At 44.1% G+C, this 27,707-nt stretch overlaps 1 protein-coding gene across 1 annotated transcript in view; it reads right to left on the reverse strand.

The window, feature by feature from the left end:
* The window catches only part of ERC2 (ELKS/RAB6-interacting/CAST family member 2), a 1,102,519-nt gene that overhangs the window by 642,285 nt on the left and 432,527 nt on the right, over positions 1 to 27,707 (reverse strand). Inside the window, exon 7 of the mRNA XM_090022087.1 lies at positions 25,578 to 25,745. Within this exon, the coding sequence (XP_089878213.1) occupies positions 25,578 to 25,745 (168 nt within the window). The remainder of the gene's footprint in view (positions 1 to 25,577; positions 25,746 to 27,707) is intronic.

A 27,707-nucleotide genomic window follows, 5' to 3' on the forward strand; every position in this document is an offset into this window, starting at 1 on the left:
GCTGGTCTTCTTTTTATGAGATACAACCATGAGCCCCAGTGGTGACTGAAATAGGTCCATCTTCAAGCTATTGTAATGAAAGATAAGAATGTATTGTCCCAACAGGGTATTAAATAGACTTCATTTCAAATTGGGTGCAGACTGCAACCTGAAATATCTCATCTGATTCAAATTCTCCCAAATTTCTCAAAGGGAGTACACTCATGACAACATCCTTTGGATAGAAGCAGCCACTGCCAAGTCTGTAGACAGCTGAATATATGAGATGGGTAGAGAAGAGCAAGACAAATCATTCCAAGCCCTCTTTAGTGTGATTTGTATCCTGGGGCTTAGGAAAGGTATCCATTCTGCTCCATACCCACAGCAGGTAGAGAGCATGTGCTCACACACCCACTGCATGTTAAAAACAGACAATCAAACCAAATCTTTATGAGGGAATTGAAACTTGGGCCCCTAACACTTTTATTATGGCTGTGATGTCATCAGGGCAAACATTACTAATTTACACATTTCATGGAGCAGTCAGTTGGGGGGAAGTTACTTAACATAAAATCTTCATTTTATGGAAAATAACACCAGCACTGTAAGTGCAATAATAACAGTATAGTGTTGAACATGAATTGCTGTAAGAAAGCTCAGGCTTTGTAAATAAACTTGTACATCTTCATTATTTATTATGCTAAGTAGAAGAGTGTTTCAGAACCCCTAGAAGGGGACTGTAACCCTCAGCGACAATTTATTCACCTGCTCTTCTTGTATAACTAAGTCCCTGCTTCCTACTGTCTGTCTCCCCATACAATCCAGATTTTAAGCTTTGCAGTACTCCATGTTTGTTCAAGTGTTTAGCATCACATCCACCTACTGACATGCAAAATCCCCACATCTCAGAAGTCATAAATATTTTAAAAAGAAATTCATCTATATATTATATTCAAAATCTGCCTTTACATGCTCTCAATCCTTTTTTTTTTTTTTTTTTTTTTTTATCAACAAACATCTACTTTTTAGGCTATTCAAAAATATCACATGAATTTCTAAAGTAATTTCACATTTTGACTCATTAATAGCATCTGGCAGTCTAGGAAGCCACACCCGGAAGCTGTCTTTCTAACCAGCAGTATGGTCATGGGACTGAATTGGTAGCAAAGTCAGGATTTTAAGATAGGCTCATACGATCCCTTAAAAATATAAAAAAGATTTTTGCCTTAAGTTCAATACATTTTTATGTGATAAAAACAGTGGGCCTGATTTTTCCTAAGGTCATGCACTAGTGAAACTGACTTCAGGGGATTTACCCCTGACTTATGCCTATGTGACTGAAGCTAAACATTTCTTTCATATATGAAAGATTAGACGGTGTTATGCCATTTTCTTCTTGAATCTCCAAGGAACTCTCCACCCCACTGACTTTATTCCACTTTGATCTTAGCACTGTATCTGGTTAGGCATTAAAAATTAAATTCAGGTGTACTAGAAGGAAGTGAATTAGCTTCAGATTCCATTCTAAAGTTGGGTTTATTCTATACTTATTCAAACATACCATTGCTGATTCTACCACCAAGAAGTACATATTACTTGGCAACAAGAACATTATCAAAGCAATCTGACCAAATTGGCAAAGGTACTTCTGGATACATCTGGTTACCATTATATGAAGGGAGAAACATGAGGATAACAAAGATTTCTCATTTATCATTACTGTTAAACTCATCTACAAGCACACACTCTTCTTAAGTCTTTGAACTTCATTCTTTCATAACACCAGTAAGAGCTTCACTTGAAGGTGAAGGGGTGATGCTTTTCCAAAAATGATAAACGTCAAAAACTTTAACTGAGAGGAGACGTTAGTCATAGTATGCACAGCAATGCAATACCATCAGGAAAGCATGACTACCAACATCAAGGAATTCAAGAAATGCAAAAATGATGGTGTTTTGGTACTTTGCCAACAAGAGAATAGAAATGTAATATACAGTAGATGAAACCAGTTACAAATATCTAAGTCTCCCTTTCATATTAGGAACCTTCTCTATTATTTTGTACAATTAACAGCCAGCATGTTTATACAGTAGAACAGCTATAAATTGCCTGTTACAGAGACGAGGTAAGTAGATTACACTTGGTATAATCTACATTGTCATTTCTAGCAGCCACAATAGTAGTGTCAGAAGAATAAATACTAAATAGTTTATGCATTACACAATGAAAGCAAACTTTCTCCCCCAAGAAAATTAAATTCGAAGTCATCAATAAAATGAACCACTTCAGAATCACAAATCTAAGTTTAATGCTGTATTTCTGAAGATTTGACTTGGTTCTCTGAGTAGCAAACTGAACTGATTCAATTAGCTCCTTGTGGAAAGGTTTAATAATAAGATATTAATTTTATCTGTATATAAACAATTTAGACATACTAATACATGCTAACAGAGAATATATATAATTACTAAAAACTGGATAAATTAATTCAAGGCAAGGTAATACATCATGAAAAACCATATACTTTACTTTTAGAATCAAAATACATTAATTATACTTTATATAAAAGCAACATTATTAGTATAATAGTGTAGATGTAACAGAGATGTTTTGATATATCAGTACTCAGCATGAATAACATTTGTTCAAATTAACATACAAGAATAATAATACACACTAATTACCAGTACATCTGCACAATTTCAGTGAAGACTGAATGACCTTAATTACCAGTACAGTACTCAGGATGCCACCAAAACAAATGAAATACAATGCCAAATTCAAGACCAAATTCAAGACTGTCAACTTTGCTCTCAATACTAAATGGTTCTGCAGCCGGTCAGTTTGGTGTGAATGCGAAATTGGTTCATGACTGGGGAAAAGCATCAACAACATAAAGAAGACACCATGTGAGAAGTGCGCAGACTGTGGAAAGCAATGCATGTGGCCAGAATTAAAAAGAGACCTTGCCAAGTGAGTCAATGATCAGTGGCAGTCTGGCAGAATCATAACAAGAAACATCATCCAACTGCAAGGCAAGAGGCAGGCTATGGAGAAAGGAATGAAGGACTTTACTGGCAACCCAACCTGGTATTCCCAGTTCATGAAAAGGAATTATCTTTTTTTGTGCCAGCGAATGAAGGTATCACAGAGATTACAACCCAACCATCTGTTCTTGACTGAATAAAATGCAGATCGACTTATATACTGTGCATATGAAAATCCTGACTTTTTGCAACAAAAAACTGAGGTCAACCTATACACTGTGTCAACTGATACACCGTGAAATATGGTAATTGAGTCTGCTGAAGTATAGTAATTACCAAGCTCCAGTAGCCTCATGTGTCCTGTGTATCAGCGTCCCCATGCTTAAAAGTGGTGGCAGGGGCACCTGAACTAAAGCTCATCAAGCTTTAGTTCAAGCACCCCTGCCACCATTTTTAAGCATAGAGATGCTAATACAAAAGATGCTGCGGCACTCTAATTAAAGTGACCCCCCACCAACACCGGAGCAGGTGTAAAACTGCCTCTACAGCTGAGCAGTTAAGTGAGCCAAAACACATGTGTAGACGCTGACCAGGGTTGGCTGGGGTGAGTGCAGGGCTTGCTTTCTGGCTAGCCCCACACTGTAGCACCTTCATGCCCCAGCCAGTCCCTCTGCAACACATTGACCTGGGGTAGAGCAGCCCTGGGCAGGCCAGCTGATCTGCCCCGGGCCTCCTGCCCACCCAGGGCTGCTCTGCCCTACCTTGAATTGCTTTAATCCCTTGCTCACATGTAAATGCTGCTCCTGGGAGCAGCTAAGTCTGACACAAATTTATTTCCCCAAGTTTATTCAACTGTTATTATTATAGATGCACCCAGTAAGTAAAACATACAGGCCTTCTGTGGCCACATTCCTTTGCTCTGTGCATGGTGTATTTTTAGCTAAAAATAAATAATGCAGTGTTCAGAAGAATCTGAGATTTTGGGGGGTTATTTTAATAATCTCTTGAAGGTTTTGAAGATAAAAGACATTACATCTGTCAAAGCCAGTTGTATCTGTCATGATATAATAGTTAGGAACTAGTGGAATTGCCGCGCAGAGATCCAGACCCATAGGGGCTCAACTGCATGATTTCATCCTTAAAAGGAAGTGACAACTTGTGCAGCCCACTTGAGCGAAACATAAGGGATCTAGGGTACAGCTCCTCCTGTAACTATGACAGTGTAGATGATGAGGGAGAGGGGAGAATTAATGACCACAAAAGGGTTATTTGAAGTAACTGACAAACAGTAGTAAATGTAAGTGTTGCCTAAGGTAAAGCAGGAGGAAAAGGGCGTTTTCCCTCTGGGAAAAAAGAGGAAAAGACAATGAAAGAAAACAAGTGAGGAAAATTTCCATAAAAAAAGTTAGAGAAGATGGACAGAGCACAGGGTTCTACATGCAGCTGGAATATGAATACTTCTTTCAAGCTTTTGCTTCGGTGTGAATACATCTCATTAGAGAAAAACGAGGACTGTTGGTAAACCAAACTTTGTAACTTCTAACAAAGAGAATTTTAAAACATAATGCAGAAAAACATGACAGAAAGATTTCCTGTATTTGAAATACCAATAATTTCTTCACAAAAAAAGTTGTCTCCATATGAATGGAAAATTTTTTTAAAATTTAGAGACAAATTTAGAGACCATGAAAAATAGGACAGCTCTGTTAATAGCAAGGTTATATAAAGATTTTTTTAATTTCCATTTGCCAGCTATGCACTTCAGCTTTTATTTTTACACTTTAGAAAGTTCTCATTTTATTTCTGCAAACTCTTTTTATAGGGAGGAGACACACTGTTGACTAAACTTTTCAGCAGCCTTTACTCACAAAAAAGTAAAAAATGCCCAAAAAAACAGTGAGGACCTCATCTACTAGGAGCAAATAATCACCTTCCAATTGCACTGCTGAGGGGAGTGCCAGTAAAAATTAGACAGTCTCCAAAGAAATATACCTTGTTGAAAAGCTATGCTTAATATTACTTATAATGTATCATTTAAATTATCATAAAAGTTGTTAAATGTTAGAATTGCCCAAGGATTGTTTTAACTTGTGATCTAGACAGTCACATGAAAACCTACATACATACCATATTTATTCAAATACAAGATGATCCTGCATGTAAGACAACCCCCCCAGTAATTAGATTCCACCCCAGAGGTGGGCAATTTTTTGAGAGTGAGGCCACATAGGGAGTTTTGGTGAGCTGTCTTGGGCAGGTTCAGCACCCCTCCCCTTTGGCCCACAACAACTCATCAAAATTTCCTACACAGCTCTACCCTGGAGCCTGGCCCCATGCTGTCACTGCCTGGTGATCCTGGGGTTTCCATGGAGACAAACTTGGGATCTGTGTGTGCAGACAGGATGGGCCACGGCTGGGCAGGGAGCAGCATCCAGGAGAGGAACAGGCCAGGATCACAAAGCAGTGACGGCACAGGGCTGGGGCCTAGGACAGAGAAGTGATCTGCTCCTTGCATACCCCTGCTTGCAGAACTGGCACCTATCATAGGGATGTGCAGGAGAAGATTGTGGCTTCACAATTCCAGCCCTGGCCCCTCCTGCCTGTCCCACTCCTGGATACCACTCTCTGTCCACCTGCAGCACCACCCCATTTGCCCAGCCCAACACGCCCTGCCTGCATGGGTCTCAGGCCAGTCTCCATGGAGACCCTGCCCACCCATTCCATCTGGTGGTCAGTGTGGGGCAGACAGGTCGAGATGCCTGGGGCAGCAGGGCTGGGTCTGGCAGCGGTGGTGACACTGGCACTGGCAGCTGGAAGGAACCACCACTGCCAGGCACCATGCCACCCCAACCCTGGTGTGCACCTGGGGGAGATGGGACTAGCCACATCTGCCATGGCCCAGGCTGCTCCCCACACCTGGGCCGCATGGAGTTGATGCAATGGTTAATCACCGCAGGCTAGATAAAATCCCTTGGTGGGGCAGATGCAGACTGCAGGTTATATTTTGCCTGCTTATGTTCTAGACACAGAAAATTAATAAACTTACTATAATTTTCCATGTATAAAACCTAATTATTGGAGGATCATCATAAATTCACCATCTCCTACACACCCCACTACTTCAGGTGGTGGGGGGAGAGATGAGGGGAGAAGTAATGGGGCAGGCAGTGGGGGACAGCCAGTGGGGGAAAGAGCTGGGGGGCATGTGTTAGGGCAGGCACAGGGGGACAAGCAGTAGGGGGGGCATGTGGTAGGGCAGGTAGGGGGGCAATAATGGAGCAGGCAGTGTGGAGGCAGTGGGGGAGGCAATTACCCACCATTGTGCCTGTCCTGCCCCCTCCCCACCAGCCTCACATTGCCCCAATTCCCCCTTCTCCCCTCTCCACACCACTTTTGCCACCTGCAGCCTCAGGTCCCTGCCCACTTCCTCCCATCTCCCCCACAATGTCTCTCCCCACCTGCTTAACCCTGAGCCCCCTCCCTTACCTTTGGGCCGCACCAGCAGGCTCTGCCCCTGCTACACCTTAGGGCACAGAGCATGGATCCAGCCTGTTCTGCAGCTGTGGCATGGAGCCAACACTCCTGTCTCAGCCTGGCCCCATAGCAACAACAGTGGGGAGGCCACCATTGCTGCTATGGGACTGGGCTGGAACAGCAATGCTGCCTTCATGCTGCTGCTGCTTTGGATGGGGCCAGGCTGGAGCCATGCTACATTTCACAGGCTATAGCAAGACAGAGCCTGCCTACATGGACCAAAGATAAGGAGAAGTGCAGGAGAGAGGGAGAGAGAGGGAGAAGCAGCATGGTGAAGGGGTACTGGGGGTTGTGGGAGAGGAGTGGGGCAGGGCATACCGAGGCAGTGGGGGGAGATGGGACACAGCTGACGCTCTGGCTCCAGCTCCAGCCTCAACCCCAGGTTTGAGCCAGAGCTGTAGCAGCTGCCTGCCTGCCTGCCTCCACCAACCCCACCTGCCTCAGGTTCAGTTGTAAGGTAAGAGGCTTTTCACCCCCATGTTAAATGCAGGGGAAGCTCATCTTCTAATGAAGTAAATACGGTAGCCACTGCATGTGTAATATTCATTAAACATGGGTACATACTAAGCCTGTGTAAATAGGAAAGTATTCAACTCAGATTCAGATTTGGCCAATTTGGAGGACAGTGATTCAATTCAGAGATTTGGATCACTGCCCTGAATCAAATCAGCTGAATCAGCTTCAGAAGATTCAATGTTAATTTGGAGAGATTCAGTGATTCGGATCAGCTGGGGAGAGGCAGGCATAGCTGGGTGGCTGTGGTTCCTCCAGCTGTGCCTGCTTCTTCCTGGGCAGGGGGAGCCGCGGCAGAAGCTCCCATGGCTGCCCTAACCAGCCCCATCCCTTGCCCAGCCCCAGCCTAGTCCTGGCACTTTTGAAAGAAAAAAAAAAAAGAGGCCTGCACTCACTGGCTGCAGAAGTGGCAACTGGGGTCCCTGAGCACTTGTGGCAGAACATCCCCTGCACAACACAGGGCAGTGGGGGGCAGCAGAGATTGTGCTAGCTGCCTCATGGTCCTGGTGCCACGCGCTGTCTGGGAGCTGAGGCTGCGCGCTGCCAGGCTCTGGCTGTCAGGTGGACCTGTCCAAGCTCCCAGGTGAATTGAATTGGAAGCTGGGGAACGGAGCCAGGGGCTGAGGGGCCTGAACATTCCCCCAGCTCCTGGTTTGATTCTCCAGCTCCCCAATCTTTCCCCCAGCTGGTGATGGTGGCAGCTCTGGCCTATTTCCCTAGCTGGCAGCAGCAGCCTGCTAAAATTCCACACGCAGATGTGGGAGCCATGACCCGGGAAGGGCTGAGGGAATGATCAGAGAGCTGGGGAGTCAAACCAGGAGCTGTGGCTGACACACGGAGCCAGCTTAGCTCCTAGACAGTGTGCGGTGCCAGGCTGCACAGGCGCCATGGGCAGCTGCCATGAGGGTACCAAGTGCGGGGGGTGATCTGTTTTCCACTGGTCACAGGGCACCATGACAATTGACTTCTGTCAATTACCACCCTCTGGCTCTGACCACAGAGCCAATTTCCCAGCCAGTGGATCATGGTGGACCCAAGGCCACAATTAAGCCAGTTTCGCCAAGAGGTGATCATGGGATACCAGATCAAAGGCTTTTTTGAAATCAAGTTATATGACATCAATCTCTTCTCCCTTGTCCAGGTGATAGGTCACCTGGTTGTAAAAGGAAATGAGATTGGTCAAGCAAGACCTACCCACAACAAACCCGTGCTGGCTATCCCTCAGGATGTTGGTGTCGGCCAGTCCGTTAAGGATGGCCTCTTTAATAAACTTTTCTAAGATCTTCCCCAGGACAGAAGTCAGGCTAATGGGTCTATAGTTAGCCGGATCCACTTTCCTCCCTTTCTTGAAGATCGGCATCACATTGGCCTTCTTCCTGTCTTCGGGCACTACACCAGAGAGCCAGGAGTTCTTCAAGATCTGTGCCAGAGGCTGAGCTATGATGCTCGCCAGGTCCTTGAGTACCCTGGGGTGTAGATTGTCAGGGCCAGTTGACTTGAAGGTATCCAGCCTCTCAAGGTGTTCCTTTACAAAGTCAGCATTGATGGAGGGCAGGGGATCTCCCTCACCCAGACCTCTCTGTCCTATAGTGGACATGGGCATCCTATGGAACTGATGAAAGACCAATGCAAAGTACCCATTTAATAGGTTGGCTTTTTCCTGGGTGTCAGTTGTCCCATCTGGTTTAGCAGGGGTCCAACATTGCCCTTGCTTTTCCTCCAGCTCCCCACATATCTGAAAAAGGATTTTTTATTGTCCTTGATACTCAAAGCTGGTTGGAGTTGAGTTGCAGCCTTGGCTTTCCTGGTTTGCTCCCTGCAGGACTGGACCAGTGCAGAATATTCCTCCTTGGAGGTGAATCCCATCCTCCATCCTTTGTAAGCCTTTCTTTTTAGCCTCAGGAGGTCTGCTAGATCCCTGGAGAGCCAGGGGGGCTGCTGTGCCCTCTTGCTGCCTTTCCTCTGAAGTGGAATAGACTCAGCTTGTGCACTGAGGATCACTCCCTTGAGGAGAAACCACTCTTCCTGAACTCCTCTCCCCCGGGGGTTGTGGTCCCTTACGGCCTCACTGACAAGCCCCCTGAGTTTGTCAAAGTCGGCTTTCCTAAAGTCAAGGACTTCAGTGTTGCTGACTGACTTGCGAGCTTTACCGCAGATGTGAAGGTGATCAGCTCATGGTCGCAGTTACCCAGCTTCCCATCAATCACTAGGTCACTGATTAGGTCATCCCCAGTAGCCAGTACCAGGTCGAGCCATGCTTTACCTCTCACTGGCCTGTAGACTTCTTGAGTCAGGTAGAGGTCATGCATGATAGGAAGCTTTGTGACCACTCGGATTTTGCTGAGTGATCCTCCCACAAGATGTCTGGGTAATTGAAGTCACTCATGACAACCATGGTTCTGGAGCATGCGGCCTCAGACAGTTCCCAGGAGAACTCCTGGTCCAGCTCTTGACTTTGGGTGGGAGGTCTGTAGTAGACTCCCACTGTTGTGTCTCCTGTGCTGTGTTTCCCATGGATTTTAACCCAGAAGGTCTCCAGTCGTTCCTCCTGCTTATTCCCCAAGCTCCTGGCATTTGTGTACAGACAGGCAAGTGTCCTCTTAGGGGCTCTTACCTTGCCCACAGATTGTACCAGGGCTGGGGCAGGGGTGGGATCCCTTAAGTGCTTGGCCTGCTGGTTTTGCAAGGGTTGCTCAGGGGGACAGCAGTGGCAGTAGTCCCCCCACACCCCAACAGGCTTAGTTTAAAGCCCGGTGGAGCAGGACAGCCAGTCTGGCTGAAAAGAGCCTTCTCTCCAGGGGAGAGAGGTGGAGGCCATCTCTTCCCAGCAGCTCACTGCTTCTCTCTCCAAGGAGCGGCCTGTGGTCATGGAAGCCAAATCCTTCCCAATTGTCAGCTGTTATCCTTAAAAAAATAAACCTGAATTATTTTTAACTGGTCCAGCTAGAGAACTCATTACAAGAAATGGTACTTTCTTTAAAAATGCTGGGTTAATTACATACATTTTTCTTATTTTAAATATAATAACCCTGTCAATGCAGTAAGAGAAAAAAAATAGATAGATGTAAATTCACCCCAGCCCTTTCATCAGAGAAGCTACTGTTAAAATGAATGGTGTTATTATTTCCCATTTTTCAGACACTAAAATGGAGCCTTTTATAGCCCTGGGCACCTCCATGCATAGGGTGAAATTCTGAACCTACTAAAACTTGTGAGGAAACACCCATTTATTTCAGCGAGGCCAGGATTTCTTCCGCAGGGGACCATACGTGGTCTTAACACAGGAGAAAGTGATAAATTATAGGTTATCCACAATATCTTTCTGACAACACAAAATTGCTCTCTGAAGTACATTTTCTATTGCTCTCTACAGTCTTCTTAAAAGATCCAAGACATGGGGCTTCAACCACATTCCTTTGAACAGGGGTGTCCAACCTGCAGCACATGTGCTACAAGTGGCACAGGCAGCTGTGTGTGACATGCAGCAGATCAGGGAGGAGACAAGCAACACAAGACAGAGGAGACAGAAAGTAGAGCAGCAGGCAAGGCAAGGTGACAGGACTGGCATTGCAGAGGGTGGGGGGCTAATTTGTGCCATGCCTGCCAAAATGTTTGGCCCCAACTGCCTTAAAAGATTCTTGCACAGTCAAATATATTTTCCCTAGTATTCAGTCTTCATTTACCCTTTCTTAACTACATTCCATTATTTTAGTTACATACATGTCCATATGCCATACCAAATAATTTCACTGTGGTCCCTTCCAAATAATATCCACCCCCCTAGTGTCTGGGTATGTCACAAAAAGTATGTAATTTAGCTGTCTCTGATTTCCTTCAGAGATCATTTCCTCCCATTTATTAGAATGAAAACTACTCTCTTTGCTTAGCTTAATACACAGCTCTTATGGTGGAATTTTTTTCAGCATGAAGAAACTCAGGATCTGACTTAAAGATAATTTCACTAATTATTATTGCCATTTCAGAGACCAGTGACAGCTATCTTGCTGGGAAGTGACATTAGTCACGACCTAATCGGCGACCTAGTAATCAACGGGAAGCTGGGTGACAGCGACCACGAGCTGATCACCTTCACCATCCGCCGTAAAGCTGGCAAGTCAGTCAGCAACACAGAAGTCCTTGACTTCAGAAAAGCCGACTTTGACAAGCTTAAGAGGCTTGTCGGTCAGGCCCTTAGGGACCATGACCCCAGGGAGATGGGAGTTCAAGAAGAGTGGCTGCTTCTCAAGGAAGCAATCCTCAATGCACAAGCTAAACCTATTCCAACACGGAGGAAAGGCAGCAAGAAGGCACAGCAGCCCTCCTGGCTCTCCAGGGACCTAGCGGACCTCCTGCGGCTAAAAAGGAATGCCTACAAAGGATGGAGGATGGGATTCACCTCCAAGGAGGAATATTCTGCACTGGTCCGGTCCTGCAGGGAGCAAACCAGGAAAGCCAAGGCTGCAACTGAACTCCAACTAGCTTCAAGCATCAAGGACAACAAAAAGTCCTTTTTCAGATATGTGGGAAGCCGGAGGAAAAGCAAGGGCAATGTTGGACCCCTGCTAAACCAGATGGGGCAACTGACAACTGACGCCCAGGAAAAAGCCAACCTATTAAACAGGTACGTTGCGTCAGCCTTTCATCAGTCCCGTGGGACGCCCATGCCTGCTATGAGACAGGGAGATCCGGGTGATGGGGATCCCCTATCCTCCATAAATGCTGACCTCGTGAAGGAACATCTTGAGAAGCTGGATACCTTCAAGTCAGCCGGCCCTGACAATCTGCACCCCAGGGTACTCAAGGAGCTGGCGAGCGTCATAGCCCAGCCCCTGGCACGGATCTTTGAAAACTCCTGGCGCTCTGGTGTAGTGCCTGAAGACTGGAAGAAGGCCAATGTGGTGCCGATCTTCAAGAAAGGGACGAGAGTGGATCCGGCTAACTACAGGCCCATTAGCCTGACTTCTATGCTGGGGAAGATCTTAGAAAAGTTTATTAAGGAGGCCATCCTTGATGGACTGGCCCAGGCTAACATCCTAAGGGATAGCCAACACAGGTTTGTTGCGGGTAGGTTTTGTTTGACCAATCTCATTTCCTTTTATGACCAGGTGACCTATCACCTGGACAAGGGAGAAGAGATTGATGTCATATATCTTGACTTCAAAAAAGCTTTTGATCTGGTATCCCATGATCACCTCTTGGCTAAACTGGCCAGTTGTGGCCTTGGCTCCACCACGATCCGCTGGCTGGGAAACTGGCTCTGTGGTCGGACCCAGAGGGTTGTAATCGATGGCATCACTCATCGTGGTGCCCTGTAACCAGTGGGGTCCCTCAAGGCTCTGTCCTGGGACCCATACTGTTCAACATCTTCATTAATGATGTGGACATTGGAGTCAGGAGTGGACTGGCCAAGTTCACCGGTGACACCAAACTTTGGGCAAAGCATCCACGCCAGAAGATAGGCGGGTGATCCAGGCTGACCTGGACAAGCTCAGCAAATGGGCAGACAAGAACCTCATGGTGTTTAACACCGAAAAATGCAAGGTTCTCCACCTTGGGAGGAAAAACCTGCAGCATCTTTATAGGCTCGGCAGTGCTATGCTGGCTAGCACTACAGAAGAAAAAGACTTGGGGGTCATCATTGACCACAAGATGAACATAAGCCTGCAATGCAATGCTGCGGCTAATAAAGCGACCAAAACGCTGGTTTGGTCCATAGATGCTTCTCGAGCAAATCCCGGGACGTCATTCTCCCCTTGTACTCAGCCTCGGTGAGGCTGCAGCTGGAGTACTGCGCCCAGTTTTGGGCTCCACAATTCAAAAAGGATGTGGAGAAGCTTGAGAGAGTCCAGAGAAGAGCCACACGCATGATCAGAGGTCAGGAAAACAGATCTTACGATGATAGGCTGAGAGACATGGGACTCTTTAGCCTGGAAAAGCGTAGGCTCAGGGGTGATCTGATGGCCACCTATAAGTTTATCAAGGGTGAGCACCAGGATCTGGGGGAACGTTTGTTCACCAGAGCGCCCCAAGGGATGACTAGGTCGAACGGTCACAAACTCCTGCAAGACCGTTTCAGGCTGGACATAAGGAAGAATTTCTTTGCTGTCTGAGCCCCCAAGGTCTGGAACAGTCTGCCAGCGGAGGTGGTCCAAGCACCTATATTGAACACCTTCAAGAGTAAATTGGATGCTTATGTTGCTTGGATCCTATGACCCCAGCTGACTTCCTGCCCTTTGGGCAGGGGCCTGGACTCAATGATCTCCCGAGGTCCCTTCCAGCCCTAATGTCTATGAAATCTATGAAACTTATGCAAGACTCATTAATTTCAGTCCTGTTATACAAATCGCATACATACTTTAAGCATTTTATAACAATTTTGAACTCTTAAATACTCAGCTTCTTCACAGGAAGCTGTTTGAAGACATATTTGTCACAATTTTTTAGCTAACTGAGAATCATAGGAAAGTAGGGCCTGAAGGAATAACACATGGTTATCTAGTCTAGCCCCCTGCTCAAGGCAGAATCATCCCTGATTAAACCATCCCAGCCAAGTAACTGTCAATTCTACTCTTAAGAACTTCCAAGGATGGAAATTCCACAATTTCACTAGGTAGCTTCATAGTTAAAGTTCCTCTAACCTACATTTCCTCGGCTGAAGGTTGGGGCCATTCCTCCTAGTTCTGTCCCTTATGGCCACAAAGAAAAGTCCATCTCTATCCTCCTATAATTGCTCTTCGGATATTTGAAGACTGTTATCGAATCTTCTCCTGTCTTCTCTTGTCCATACTAACTCTTTCAGCTTTTTTCATACATTGCCTCCGTTGCCCCTACTCATTTTTGTTCCCCTGAGCTAGACTCTTTCTAAACTGGCCACATCCTTTTTGAAGTATGGGGCCCAAAACTGGACACAGTACTCCAGGTGAGGTCTCAGCAGTGCTAAATAGACAAAAAGAAACACTTTTCTTGATTTGGAATTGATACTCCTATTAATACAAATCAGGAGGCTTTTTTTGCAAAAAAGAACACACTGTTGGTCCACATGTAGCTGATGGTCCCCTGTAATCCCCAAGTGCTTCCCTGCAGAACTGTGGCCTAGCCACTCATTTCTCAGTCTATATTTCTACATGCAATTATTCTGCCCCAAGTGCAGGACTTTGCACTTGTCCTTGTTGAATCTCATTGGATTGATTGTGTGCCATTTCTCTACTTTATCTAGGTCATTCTGTATCCTAGCCCTAACATCTGGAGTATCTGCAACTCAACCCAACTTGACATATTCTGCAAAACTGCTAACCACAGTGTAAGTGCATATGTTAAAAAACGATATATTAAAATATGTCTCAGCATCCTTAGATATTCCCTTGTTACTGGACATAAAGCAGCAGGATCCACCCCAAGTTGCCCAGCTCCTCTACCAGCCCTGTGAGCTGGGTAAAATGGCTCTGCAGGCCAGATGCAGCCCACAGGCCATATCTTTGACACCCCTGGTTCAGAACTACCGACCTCATCAGAGCTCCAGAGATAGAAAGAAGCCATGTCTTGGTGCTACTGACAGTAGGCGATTGAAACTATGTCATCACAAATTCCTAGAACCAGCTGTGGGTAAGGAAGGCATACACCTGGCTCCCTCCCTTGGTTGTGTGGAACTGCCTATTATAGCTGTTGATGAGTTTTTTCCTGGGAGGATGCTGGGGCTTTCTTAACATGATTCGCCACCTTCCCAGGAAATTCTGTGGAAGATAACAAAATAATAGGGTAAATGGTGCTGATGATGACAAATTTATAAAAGTATTAAAGGGCCTGAAGATACAGCACAGTAAGTGACCTACCAAATTCATGGTCCTACTGAGAGCTGTAACACGGCTGGGGCCACCATTTTAAAGGAGGAGCAAAGTGCCCCCATGCCTCTGATTGCCTGAGGGATGCTGCAAGCCCCACCCCTCCCAGGCATTGATTAAAAGCCCTGGCTGGAGCTGCCTGCCTTTATTCAGTAATTATCACCCTCTTTAAAGGGCAGAAAGTGATAATGAAAGTAAACAAACAGTTTAAGCCTGTCAATTAAACAGTTCCCATACCCAACTGAAGTGTAAAGCTAGCTACCTGGCTAAAATAAAGCAATGGAGACAATGAAGTTTAAAAATTACCAACTGTAAATTTTATTGAAGAGGAACACCAACACTATACTAACACCAAGTATATACACTTACTAAATCAGCACTTAAATTAAAGTATAGACAGAAAGAGCTTAGGAAAATAAACCTGTACTATGCACAACATGAACTGGAAGGAAAGCCAACTATATATACTTTATTACAGGACATTAAAAAAAAGCAGGTAACTGAAACCCATGCTAACCTTAAGAGAGGCTGTTCAGGCATTAAACATAACCATGCTACACCCGGCTGCTCTGTAGGGTGAACACTTGTCCATAGGCAGAGATGGCATGCTCAGCCTCAACTGAGTATGTTCGGATGCTGAGATAGTGCCTGACCAGGGCATATAGGTGGGGAAAACAGTCATGGACAGCAGAATCCCAAAACTCAAGCACACTCCCAGGTATCCAGCACTCCTGCACAAAGTTTATGTAAGTGGCACGTTCACCATCATGGTCTGCCCTCCCCGATCGCTGTCAGGAGCTGAAGGTCCCAGAAACACTTGGCTGGGGTCCAAAATGTGAGCAGCACACAGAAAGGGGGCAGCTGACTGTCTGAGCTGCAGGGGAAAGTATGGGTTGTACCTGTAATACTGATTGAGTTTTACAGCTACTGCCTGGAACAGCTCCTGTCTCTGCTGGTTGTCCTGAGGACAACTTGACAGTTCTTGTGATGCCCTGTCCTCCACCCAGCTGATCAACTCCAGTTTGTTGTATGCCTGGTGGATCACAGTCTGCCTTCACTTAAACCACGTCAGGAGCTCCATGAACAAGGTGGTGTTGTCAGCAATGAATGTCACTTGATCCTGAAGGTCAGCTCTCCCCAAGAGATCCCAGAGCTCAAGCAGGCATTGCATTGAGTGCAATGTCCAGCTCCTCACCCATGAACCACTGGTAGTACTGCATGTGCTTGGCATGGTAACAGACTGTGTTGAACCATGAGTTTCACTGGGTGAGGATAGGCTCTGGTGGCAGGAACAGAGTAGCACATGGGTCCCCACACTGACTAGTGATTGAGTCCCTGTAAGCAGATCTTACACCCTGAAGTGCTTTAAGACTTTCTTGAAGAAGGACACCAGGCTGTCCACCTTGGGGAACTGTGTGCACGAGATATCACCTACTAGGGAGAGAATGTACGCTCTGCAGATGACACGAACAGCATTGGGCAGCATTCCCTGGAGCATGTCGGAGAAAGCCTTACACATGTACATGGCACTGTCAGAGAGGAAGGCTAAGACCTGGTTAACATCAACGTCATAGTTGCAAAGTACTTTCACACTATGGCTTGAGATATGGTGGAAAAATTGACTGAAGTGATGAGGACTGGCTCAGTTTGAAATACAAGGAGGTCCCTGTCAGTCCAGCTCCCTGATACAAAAAAAAAAAAACATGCTGCAGTAGTTGTCCTGAGGATTGGTGTCCTTCTGTCTTGAAGGAGGAGGAAATGGTTACTTGCTTCTTCTTTAGACTGTCAACCTCTGCAGCAGCTTTCCTTTTGTTTGTGCATCTGACTCCAGGTGCCAATTGATGCTGCCTTTCCTAGTCACATCCAGGGTTGGGTTGCAGGTGATGCAGAAGAGTTTGTCATCGTCTGCGTGTAGGGCACCTTCAGGATACTGCTTGGCACAGTCTGCCACTGACATGTACTTGGCAGTCTTTGTGTTCATGCCTGCTTTTTTTCAGGCTGACCCTGAATGGCTTCTGGACTGAGGCAAAGTAAGGGGCTCAGCCTCTAATTTACTTTGCTCCAGCCATCATCCCACTCCCTACCCCCTCCCCCCTCTTCAGGAGAAGAGGACTTTTGGTAGGCTTTACCCTGCTCCCCCCTCCCCTTCTGGAGACAGAGAGACAGGCACCTTTCTTCCCCGCCCGCTTCGGGAGATGGGCAGTCTGCCTTTTTTTCCTCTTGCTTTCTTCCCCCTCCCCCTCCCCTTCCCCTTCTAGGAGACAGCTTTTTTCTGGCTCTTCAGCTTTTTTAACATAGCCCGTTCTCCACGCTTTTTCATAGTGAACTGGGTATTTCACAGAAGGCTGCCAATTACACAACTTCCATGAAATCATGTATTTGGTAGGTCCCTAAGCAGAGTACTTACTGGGATGTCAAGTGCATCTAGGGCCTTATTGTCCCTCCTTGTCTGCCAGAGCACAGACACTATAAGGGCAAATGCTATCACAGTGATGTCAATCTGACCCAATTGTGAGAACTGTGTATTGAAAAGTTCCATATTATTTTCTTGTCAGATTGACTGTTTGGCAGTGATACTATTTCTAAAGATCACAATTTTCATGACTTGTGGGCTGACATTGAATAAAGTAGTGTTCTGGTTTTGAGAACTTAAGGAATTCCAAATACAAGATGGAAGCTTGCTTACCAAATGGCTCATTGCTCACTCCTTTTAAAGATTATAATCACAGTGGAATCTATAGCTTGCTTCCTTTGAAGTTACTGACACTGTTCTGGTGAGTGTTACAGTCTAAGTTTGCTGTAAAAGACTGCAAGCAACAAAACCATAGAAGAGCAGGGCAAGGTGAGAAAAGAGTATGGTCAGAAATCTTAATGGAACTGTTTAGGGAATCCAATTAGCACCTTCTTGAAAGACAGGTGATAGATACTTCAGGAGACCGCCACAAGCAGGTCCCAGTATAGCAAGGAGGAAAAAAAAAGTCAGATCCTTAGCTTTAGCAAACCAGCCAATCTCCTGGCAAAAATCCCATGGCCACACCTCATGGCATATTAGGAAAAATGCAGACTCCACAATCACAAGATGCATTGCATTTTGGTTAACATCTCTTAAGGCAATTGTTTCAGGCCATCTGCAAATTCAGGTTGGCATTATTCCTTTACCTTATGTTTGTTTAGGTTTTTCTGTAAACATGAGGACTGAGAAAAAAAATTAAATGTTAAAACAAAGGAGACAACAAAGAAGTTATGATCCCACCAAAGCCTGTTCACAGTCCCATAGGAGATCTTGGTACACAAGTTAATAACCCCTTATTATGACAGATTAATTGGGTCTATGCTCTGTTGGTTTTATTGGTTACTTAGATAGCTGTAATGTGTATTATAAGCATTATTTAAGTATGCTGAGGCTGAGTCCCATTATAGAACAACCGAGGATGCCTCTGACATCAACTGTATGACCTAATGTGGTTAAACTGATAATGATACACTGATAAAAAACAGCTTTATATAATACTACCCTCCTTTTCATCCTAGACTGTCTAAATAATATTATCTTTTCTGGAGCAAATTTGGGCCCTGGCAGTTGGTGACAAAATTTTCTAGCACTCAATACTTTGAAGATAGCATTCTTAATTAGGGCATCTCATTCTATGCGTGCTCTTTCTTCATGTAATGTACAAGTCAATAGTCACCTTAGCATGCTTCAGAATGTCATCAAAACTTGCAAGAGTCTAATACTAGACTCCCATAATTTTTTAAACAACATATGCAATCTGTTGTCAGAACATTGGCTTGCTTTAAGAAACAGTTACATAATGCAGCATCTGTTGTCTCACTGTGGCACTAAAGTGAAACACTATGATTTGGTTATTTCCAAGCTTAATTCTTGTAACACCCTATTTAAGAACTCTCTGACAGAATATGGCACAGTTTATTATAATGTCCCATGCTGTGCCACCAGGCACCTTGCCAACACTAAGTATTTTCAGCACATTTGCCTTGTTCTCTAACAATTAGATTGGCTGCTATTAAATACCCTACAGCCAGTTATGGGATTGAGAGACCACACTCCTAACCTAGAATGCCACAAAAAATCAGATACATCCTATACGAGTGATATATTCAAGGCTTGTATGCCAAGCTAGGTCCTAAGGTGCCACGAAACAAACTGGTCTCTCATTTCTTCCAGTTTTGAAACATTAATATTATAGATTCAGAGCCAGAATTCCTTTTCTTGTGTCGATTAATAATACTGATAAGGTGTCAAGCTTTAAATCCAAGATTAAGAACTATTTGTTTATTCTAGTATATTTAAAAATAAACAAACTATAAATTTACTATTTTTAGAGGGCATAGAAGCATAAGACATGCAACCTAGTGTACAGTGTATTTTAAATACATTTTCATTTAGTCTGGGCAGTAAAGCCTGTTGAGGGTACACAGCCCAGTCACTATGTATACACATTCCAATTATTGCCTTTTAGTTAAGACTTTATGACATTTCCTACAAAGTCTAATTAACTACGAGGTTAGGGCCCTTTGTCATGTAGCACCTCATCAATCATGAAACTTGAACTATTAAAGATGGAAACTATAACAATTTTACATGAAAAATTTTGTGCTGTATAAGAGCAAATATTTTCTGAGCCCATATTTATTATCTTATTCATGTTCACTCCAAAGAACAACCTGGAAGAATTTCTATAAGCTGTTATCCTAAGAGAAGCCTACAGAGCATCCTCTACCTTCTTCTCTTTCCAAATGGCTCCTGTTTTCTACACCAAAAAAAAAAGCATACTCCAGGGAAATGTGACAAGAATTTATAGATTAAAAACAAAAGGAATGAAATTGACCAGGATTAGCTGCTATAAAAGGGAATAAATTGAAAGCAGAGAAGGAGTGCCATCCATTTCAGCACTTTCTACCTCCTGTGAACACTGAATATGCCTTGGCCTTTTAATCTACAGTTTGGCCGTAGTCACAGAATTGGTATGTACTGGTAAGTGGTACACAAAGATTTCTGAGGTCTGCCCCTCTGCATGCTAAACTGACAGATATGAGGTGTAAGACTAACTTTGCCATGTTAAACATGGCTATTAAAGCAGCATACCCAGGTTTACTGGCACTAAAATGAAATACTAGTGCCAAAGATTCGAAAAGAAAGAAATATTAAGTAATACTGCACCTCTGACATTGACATAAGTTTATTATTATTCCATGCCAATGCATCTTGATACAAACCCTCCAAATGCATGCTGTTCCAGTCCTGGGCCTCCCTTAAGACTGCCAATTATGCTGAATATAATTGGTTTTCCAATTTGGCCAAAGGACACTGAAACCACTGCATAAAAGGACAGTGCATTATCAGCTCATTATCTAGCCCATTACTTTCTCTTGCTACATGTTATCTTATATGTGTTCAGATGTTTTTTCTGTAGGACACACTACATCTCTTCTGTGGGCTTTTTTTAATTTTTCATGTACAACAGAAACCTCCTGCCTGTGAAAATGTTGCCAGTGCTTTTTTTTCATTCCCATCCTTATTAGTGAGCACTCAACAGAATGATTTTACTCTTCAAGCAAAACAATTGTTCCAAATAAAATTTAAACACTTTCATCACAAGGTGGAATTTTATTCCCTTAAATTTTGTATTTTTAAATAAGGCATATTAGAGTAACCTATTAAAGAAGTGAAGTAATATAGAGCTGCACACACTTCAACATAAAATTTTATATAGTTAGGTCAGTTTAAGATCTTACTGATCGGGCTAGGCAAAGCTTTGGATGGTGATTTGATTCAGAGGAGATTCGGTCTGATTCAGTAGCCAAATCTCAGAATACAAATCGAATCAGGGGACCAATTTAAAGGTCTGAATTGATTCAAAGCAAAGACTCAGAGAGCTCTGATTATTCGGGCAGTCCCTGGTGGCTGCAGCAGGGAGCTGCAGCTGAGTTTGAGCGGGTAAGTACTAGGGGTAGAAGAGGGGGGGCTGGGAAGGGGACTATGGAGGGACATCTGCCAGCTCCCGACCCCTCCCTTCCCTACTCCCCCACCCACCTCTTGGCTGCCCCCTGCCCACCTCAGCTTGGTACTTTAAAAGAAAAGCCCCGGTGCTCACCAGGTGCTTCTGGGTGGGGGGGCAATCCCTGCTGCTCCTCACTGCCCCATGCTGCATGGGGAGCTATGTCATAAACCCCCTAACCCACCCCCTGCTCCCCCAGGCCCCCATGAGTGCCCTGCCTGGCCCAGCTTTGGCCCTTTAAGAGAAAAGCCATGAAAACTCACTGCTCCTCCAGAGGACTCAGGGCTTTGGGGGCTTGTGCAGAGCCCCCCCCCCCATGTGGTGCAGAGCATTAGGGGGCAGTGGGGATCGCCCCCCGCCAGCAGGAGCAGTGAGTTTCAAGGGTTTTTCAGGGTTTGTTTTTTTTTCTTAAAGGGCCAGAGCTGGCCCATGCAGGGCAACCATGAGAGGGCTGAGGGAATGAGAGAGGGGTCATGGGGATCATGCAGAGCCCCCCACATAATGTGGGGCAGTGGGGGACAGCAGGGATCACCCCCTGACTCTGGAAGCACTTGGTGAGCCAGGGCTTTTTTTTTTTTTTTTTTTTTTTTTTTTTTTTTTTTTTTTTTTTTTTTTTTTTTTTTTACAAGGGTTGGGAGCTGGGGCAGGTGGAGCAGCCATGGCTGGGCTGGGAGAGGGGTGGGGGATAGGCCTGGCCTAGCTGATTCAGAGATTTGACCAAATCAAATTGGGACAGTGATTCAAATCACCGAATTGAATCACTGTCTCCCAAATCAGCTGAATCCAAAGTGAATTTTAGCTGCTTTGCACAGGCCTACTGAATAATAGTTTTAAATCCTGTGGAACAAACTGTGCCTCCTCCTTAAAATCAAGCATGATTAATTTAGAATTGGATTAGAATTTAGAACCCAGGGCAGCAATAGAAAACAATGTTATGGTCCTTTGTTACACAGAGTTGGCTATTACTCTGTGAGTATTCCCACTTACACAGCCAAGTGTTACTTAGTTCTCCTGTCTGTTCATTGGAAAAGATAGGATACTCAATTTGTTCATTGGAAAAGACAGTATAGCCCACTAGACAGACCAACCGTATTCTTTAAAATCAATTCCTATGTTCATATTGCTTTTCACTGGTTCTATTTGGAAGGTACATTTTCTTGGTGACGGATAGATGTAACTTCGATGCTAAGCATCCAAATGGATGGCTTCCACTGGTTGTAAAGACAACAGTGGGAGAGGAGTATCCAAAGGACCAATGACTGCAAATGAGTGAAGCATGAGAGAAGGGAGTTAAGTATCATGGAAGCCCACAGAAGAGGAGAAGAGAAAGAAAAAGAACACAGCAGGAGCAAACCACAAGGAGACCCCAAAGAAAATAACAGAACAGTAGGGAGGAGGAGAAAAAAATGAAGGCTAAAAGTGTGATTAGCTTAAAAAGAGAAAAAAAAAATTAAGGAAGAAGGCAGGGCAGGATGGGACCTTGAGACTAACTCGTTCAGAAACATGTAAGCTTTCATAGGCAAGAATCTACTTCCTCAGCATCTGACAAAGTAGGTTGTTGGCTACAAAAGTTTGTCTTTCTGAAAAGTTAGTCTCTGAGGGCATTTTTACATGTGCTCCCGGAAGTGGTGCCAGGTGCTTTAATTAGCAAGCCGGGCACTTTAATTAGTGAAGCCATTCACATCAACATCATGTTATCTTGATATGGCAACTGCTTACATGGAAAAGTTGCATTTGGAAGTTATTTTAATATTTAGCTGTCTTTAATACAGTAAAGAGAGGTAGTTAGCCATGTTGGTCTGAAGTTAAGCATTGTTAGTCTAAAGTTAAACAGAAGACAGGGCAGGGTGGCACCTCAGGGCTCCTAGACACATGCAGGGAGCCTGCTCCAATTTGCTGGGAATCCAGTGTGTCCAAGCAGACTCAATTAACTGAGTCTGCTGGAGCACAGAAATTGACACGCTCCGGCAGCCTTGTGCATTACGTGTATTAGCATTGCCACGCAGCCCTGTGCTGAAAAAATGGCAGCGGGGCACTCTGAAATAAAACACGTCCAATGAGCTTTAGTTCAAAGAGCCCCAACACCATTTTGCTAGCACAGAAATGTGTGGTGATGCTAACAAACATGATGCACGAGGCTGCCAGAGCAGATCAATTTCTGTGTTCCCGGAGATCTGATTAATAGAATCTGCTCTGATGCGCTGGATTTCCAGAGCATCTGAGCAGTCTCCCTGCATGTATATAGGAGCTTTGAGGTGCCACCTTACCCTGTCTTCTATTTAACTTCAGACCAACAATGCTTAACTTCAGACCAACATGGCTCTCTTTACTGCATTAAAGACAGCTAAATATTAAAATAGCTTCCAAATGCAACTTTGTCCTGTAAACAGTTGCTATATCAAGATGACATTATGTTGACATAAATTGGAGGGGAAATGAACCATGAGATTGAGTGCTTTAAAAGCATAGTCTGCACAATGGAAAGTTTGAAAATTGCTGTTATGCAGTTGTTATAAAAATATTACAGCAGCAACACTGCAATACTTCAGGCTACCACTGTAAAATACTGTAGATTGATAGGTATTTGTGTAACAAAATGACTTTGAATAAGCAGAGTGGGGAAAAAAAACACAAACCTTGCATATAGATTCATAGATGCTAGGGTCGGAAGGGACCTCAATAGATCATCGAGTCCGACCCCCTGCATAAGCAGGAAAGAGTGCTGGGCCTACATTACCCCAGCTAGATACACATCCAATATGGTCAAGTTGAACCACTAATCTCAAAATGTCTATCATAGAGCATAAAAACACATATGTCCTGTACCACTCTAATGAATGAAGGACAGACTCAAATAGCTAGTGCTGGCAAAAGGGTGAGAAGCGCCAATGAATTAAGCAAAAAAAGGGGGTGGTTTAAGGACTACAGAAGTTTTGTATAATCAGTCTAAATATGGATGGGCTCAATAAGGAAACTAACTTCTTAATTTTGTTAGGAAAGTCTGAACCTACAGAATTTCTACTTGCGGACCATACACCAGACATAAGGAAAATAAACAGCAAACATACCCTTTATAGTATCAAGATCTGAATTTATTTAAACAATTGGGGAAAAAAAGGAGGATAATGTTTCAGTTTAAACTTTCTTTAGATAAATCATCTGTGAATGAATTTATCTCTAAACATGTCGGAAGTGAATCGTATACTCCTGAAGGTCTCATAGCAGGCTGTAAATGAGACCTGACCATCATTTTGAAAACATTTCTAAGCATTGTATTCCTTCCCTAGAAATAAATTCGTGCTGTAATTATGACCTTACATAATTATTTTGCGATATGTCAGTGTAAATCAACACCTAGATATTATAGCAATATGCTTACTAACTAGTAATTCCCAAGACAGTCAAATGTACACCCAAATTTGATTGAATGATCGCAAGAATGATTTGACTCACTTTCTTTGAACAAGTATTCCAATTGATCGGTCCATTCATAAGTAAAGCAAGAATTTGGCCCTTACCACAAAACGTGAACTTCAGACATTTTCTGATTCAATATATTATTCAAGATAAATTGAAAGAGTGCTGTCAATCTTAAGGAATCAATCACTTTGCAATTACTTCTTATGAGAATATATTTATCTCATTGTGTACTATGCACATTCCAAAGAAAGCACTTACTAGACTGTAATATGAGTGAACACTAATATTTAGTTAGGAGTAGCAGTGTGTCTCTAGATTTGTTATTTTCATTGAAAAGTCAGGTACTTTCAAAGGCTACTATTTGCTGCTTTATATATGGGTAACCATAGATGAGAGAATACACTGTCTTTCAGCTGATTGAACTTGAAACTGTACAACTTTAATCAAGCAGAATAAAAATCCGTTTGAAAGGGTTGTTACTGTGCAGCCCAGGGCTTTCTACAAAAAATTGGAGAAAGGTGGAGAATTTGCTGTACTTATTAGACCCTGATGTAATAATATTAAGTCACTAAAAAGAAAAAAAAAAGAACTATATTTTATACTCATGAACATTCAAGGGCTACAGGCTGTACAGGAGGGACAGGATAGGAAGGAAAGGTGGGGGCGTGGCACTCTATATTAAGGAGCAATACCCATCCTCATCAATTAACAAAGAATCAGAGGAGGGGCACTCTGAAATGCTTTGGGTTAGAATACAGTCGAGGGGAAAGAGACTGAACGGTGGGGGTCTACTACAGACCTCCCAACCAAGGAGAAGAGCTCGACCAGCAATTCTTAAGTCCGCTCACGGAGGTAATGAAGTCAAAGGATGTGGTCGTCACAGGGGACCTGAACTTTCTGGACATCTCCTGGGAAGAGCAGTCAGCCAGGTCTGACCGCTCACGTAGGTTCCTAAGCACAATGCAGGACCTCCATCTAACCCAGGAGGTGCACAGCCCCACCAGGGGAGACGCCTTTTTGGACCTGATGCTGGCCATGGGTGACGACCTGGTGAGGGGGCTGAGGGTGCTCGACCACTTGGGCGACAATGATCATCGCCTGCTGGAATTCACCAACCAGCACAAGGTGGCAAAGGCCTGCAGCAAGGCAGCAGCCCTAGATTTCAGGAGGGCGGACTTCAATGAGCTAAAGAGAATAGTCCCTGTTTTTTTGCTAGATTAAGAGTAAGGTACTCTAGGAAATTAATTCATTATCATCTAGTTTCTCATAACATTTCTTTGTCTTACCTTTTTCTGAAGGACATTGATTTTTCTTTCCTTTACTTCTAACATGTCTTTCATATCTCGAATCTCTCCAGCCAGGGTTCCCTTCTCTTCTGTGAGGTCTTGCAGTTGCTTTGTTTTTTTATTAAGAAAAGTTTCTTTTTCCTCCAGTCGTAATCTCAAGGCATCAACCTGTAATCAGTAAAAGAAACACACATTCAGATTTTGAGGAAAGAATATTAGTAAATACAAGTTTTGGTTATGCACGTTTTTCCATTCTAGCCCCCTGTTTTCTACCACTTACGAAGCTTTCACCTTTTTGGCTAAAATTTTGCAGACCATATCTCTGCACAAAAGGTGTTTAAATTCAACTCAATGAAATAAATGCAGCTTCACATAAAAACAGTTGCCAATCTAAGTCTTTTTTTCTGAACAGCTCTAAGGCAGTAATAGCTAGTATAGTACTTTGAAATTCAGTACTGAAACACCCTTGAGTTCTATAGGCAATGAATAATTTAGTAAAACATTCATTTGGATTTGATAATCCTACAGGTCACTGAAAACTACTCAATTCACAGGCAGTGCATTTTTTATTCTTTTCTAAGGCCATAAGGAAATAACTAGGAACAGAGGCCGTGTGTAGATGAGACAGGAGGATTGTGTGCACAACACTTTAAAGTGGGCTAAATGCTTTTGCACCACTTTAATGGTGTCAGTGTTTGCACACCTTGGCAGCATATTGCCCATTAACTCCAGCCGCTTTAGAAAATTTGGCGTCATAATGCACCTTAAATGAGGGACTTCTTGAAGGATTTTTAATAATGCGCCTTAAGTGACTCCTTAAAGGAGTTTTAGTTTGCTGCCCCTACAGCTGTGGAGCAAAGCACCGGGTTCCATGCAGCTCCACATCTCTGTGGGAAGCCTGCTCAAGAAAAGCAGTGAGCCTGATCTTTCTTCTCCCCCCACACCAGATCCTGCCTGAGCTGCACAGGGGCCTGGTGCTTCCCTCCATGGTTGCGGTGCCCCCTGGGACTGCCTGAGCTGAGTGCCTGTGGGTGGGTGCTGCCTGGGGGTGGGAGGGGCTGGAACTGCTGCAGAGGTAAGCACCAGCCCCCCCTTCCCCGCAGCCCAGGGACTGCTCCGCCCACCAGCAGCTTGCCCTCCCCTCCCCACTGGAGAGGCAGGTAAGTCAGTGGGGTGTGTGCACAACATGGGGGTTTACTTCACCCTAAATTGAAGAGGTGTTTTTTAAAACCCACTGATTCAATTCAGGGCCCCATTTCATCTACACATGTCCAGAAAGCTATACTCAGCCTGAAAAACAACCCTGGTATTATCATAAACAGGATGATATGGGGGGTGCCACTGCTGTCATGGACAAAACATGCATACAGGGAGCCCAGAAACAACTTTCCAACATGGAATTCTACAAATTCCTGACCAAGGACCATACAGCACAACAACAGGAAAAACTAAATGACCCCTTAACAATACTGTTAGAGTGACAGTATTTGGATCTTAGGGAGCACTGGATTTGCAGCTGAATAAAAGGCCTAGCAAGTTGCTAACTACAAAGTAGAATGGTATGTTAAAAGTAATCTTGCAAGATGCTTAGGCAAGCATTTTCCTAACAATATAGTAGTGATGCAAGTTATATAGCTCATTGTGTAAGAAGAGCAGAATGCAGTCTACCGGCTATGTTAGGAGACAAAGCAGAAGCAAGACCTTGGACATGGTGAAGAAATCAGCAAGAAGCCACAAGTGACTGAAAGAAGCTGGGGTCAGGGTCTTCGGCATGTGCTCATAGCAAAAAGACATGTAAATAAGTGAAATACTAGGCAATTCCATGCTAGTGAAGTAAACAGTAAACAGAGGTGGAGCTTAAGATGGGAATGAGTAAGAGTGGAACAAAGGAGGGACAAAGGTGGGGTAAATGTTAATAAGCATGAACCAAGGTGTATAAATGTGGAAAGAACTGATGTCTGGGGCTGTTCTCCAATTTTTGGGAGCTTGCTCAAAGCTGTCTCCACTTTGAATAAAGCTGTTGACGAGCAATGTGTGCAGGTGATGAATGATGGCATCAATCTGTTGTCTCCCTAGTCGTTGAGCATCACATGGAGTTGAGGTCTAACGAATACTACCTCTGGAAACAGT

This window comes from Crocodylus siamensis, chromosome 11, assembly GCF_052110815.1.
Source record: "Crocodylus siamensis isolate JL-2025a chromosome 11, ASM5211081v1, whole genome shotgun sequence".
Classification (NCBI taxonomy): domain Eukaryota; kingdom Metazoa; phylum Chordata; order Crocodylia; family Crocodylidae; genus Crocodylus; species Crocodylus siamensis.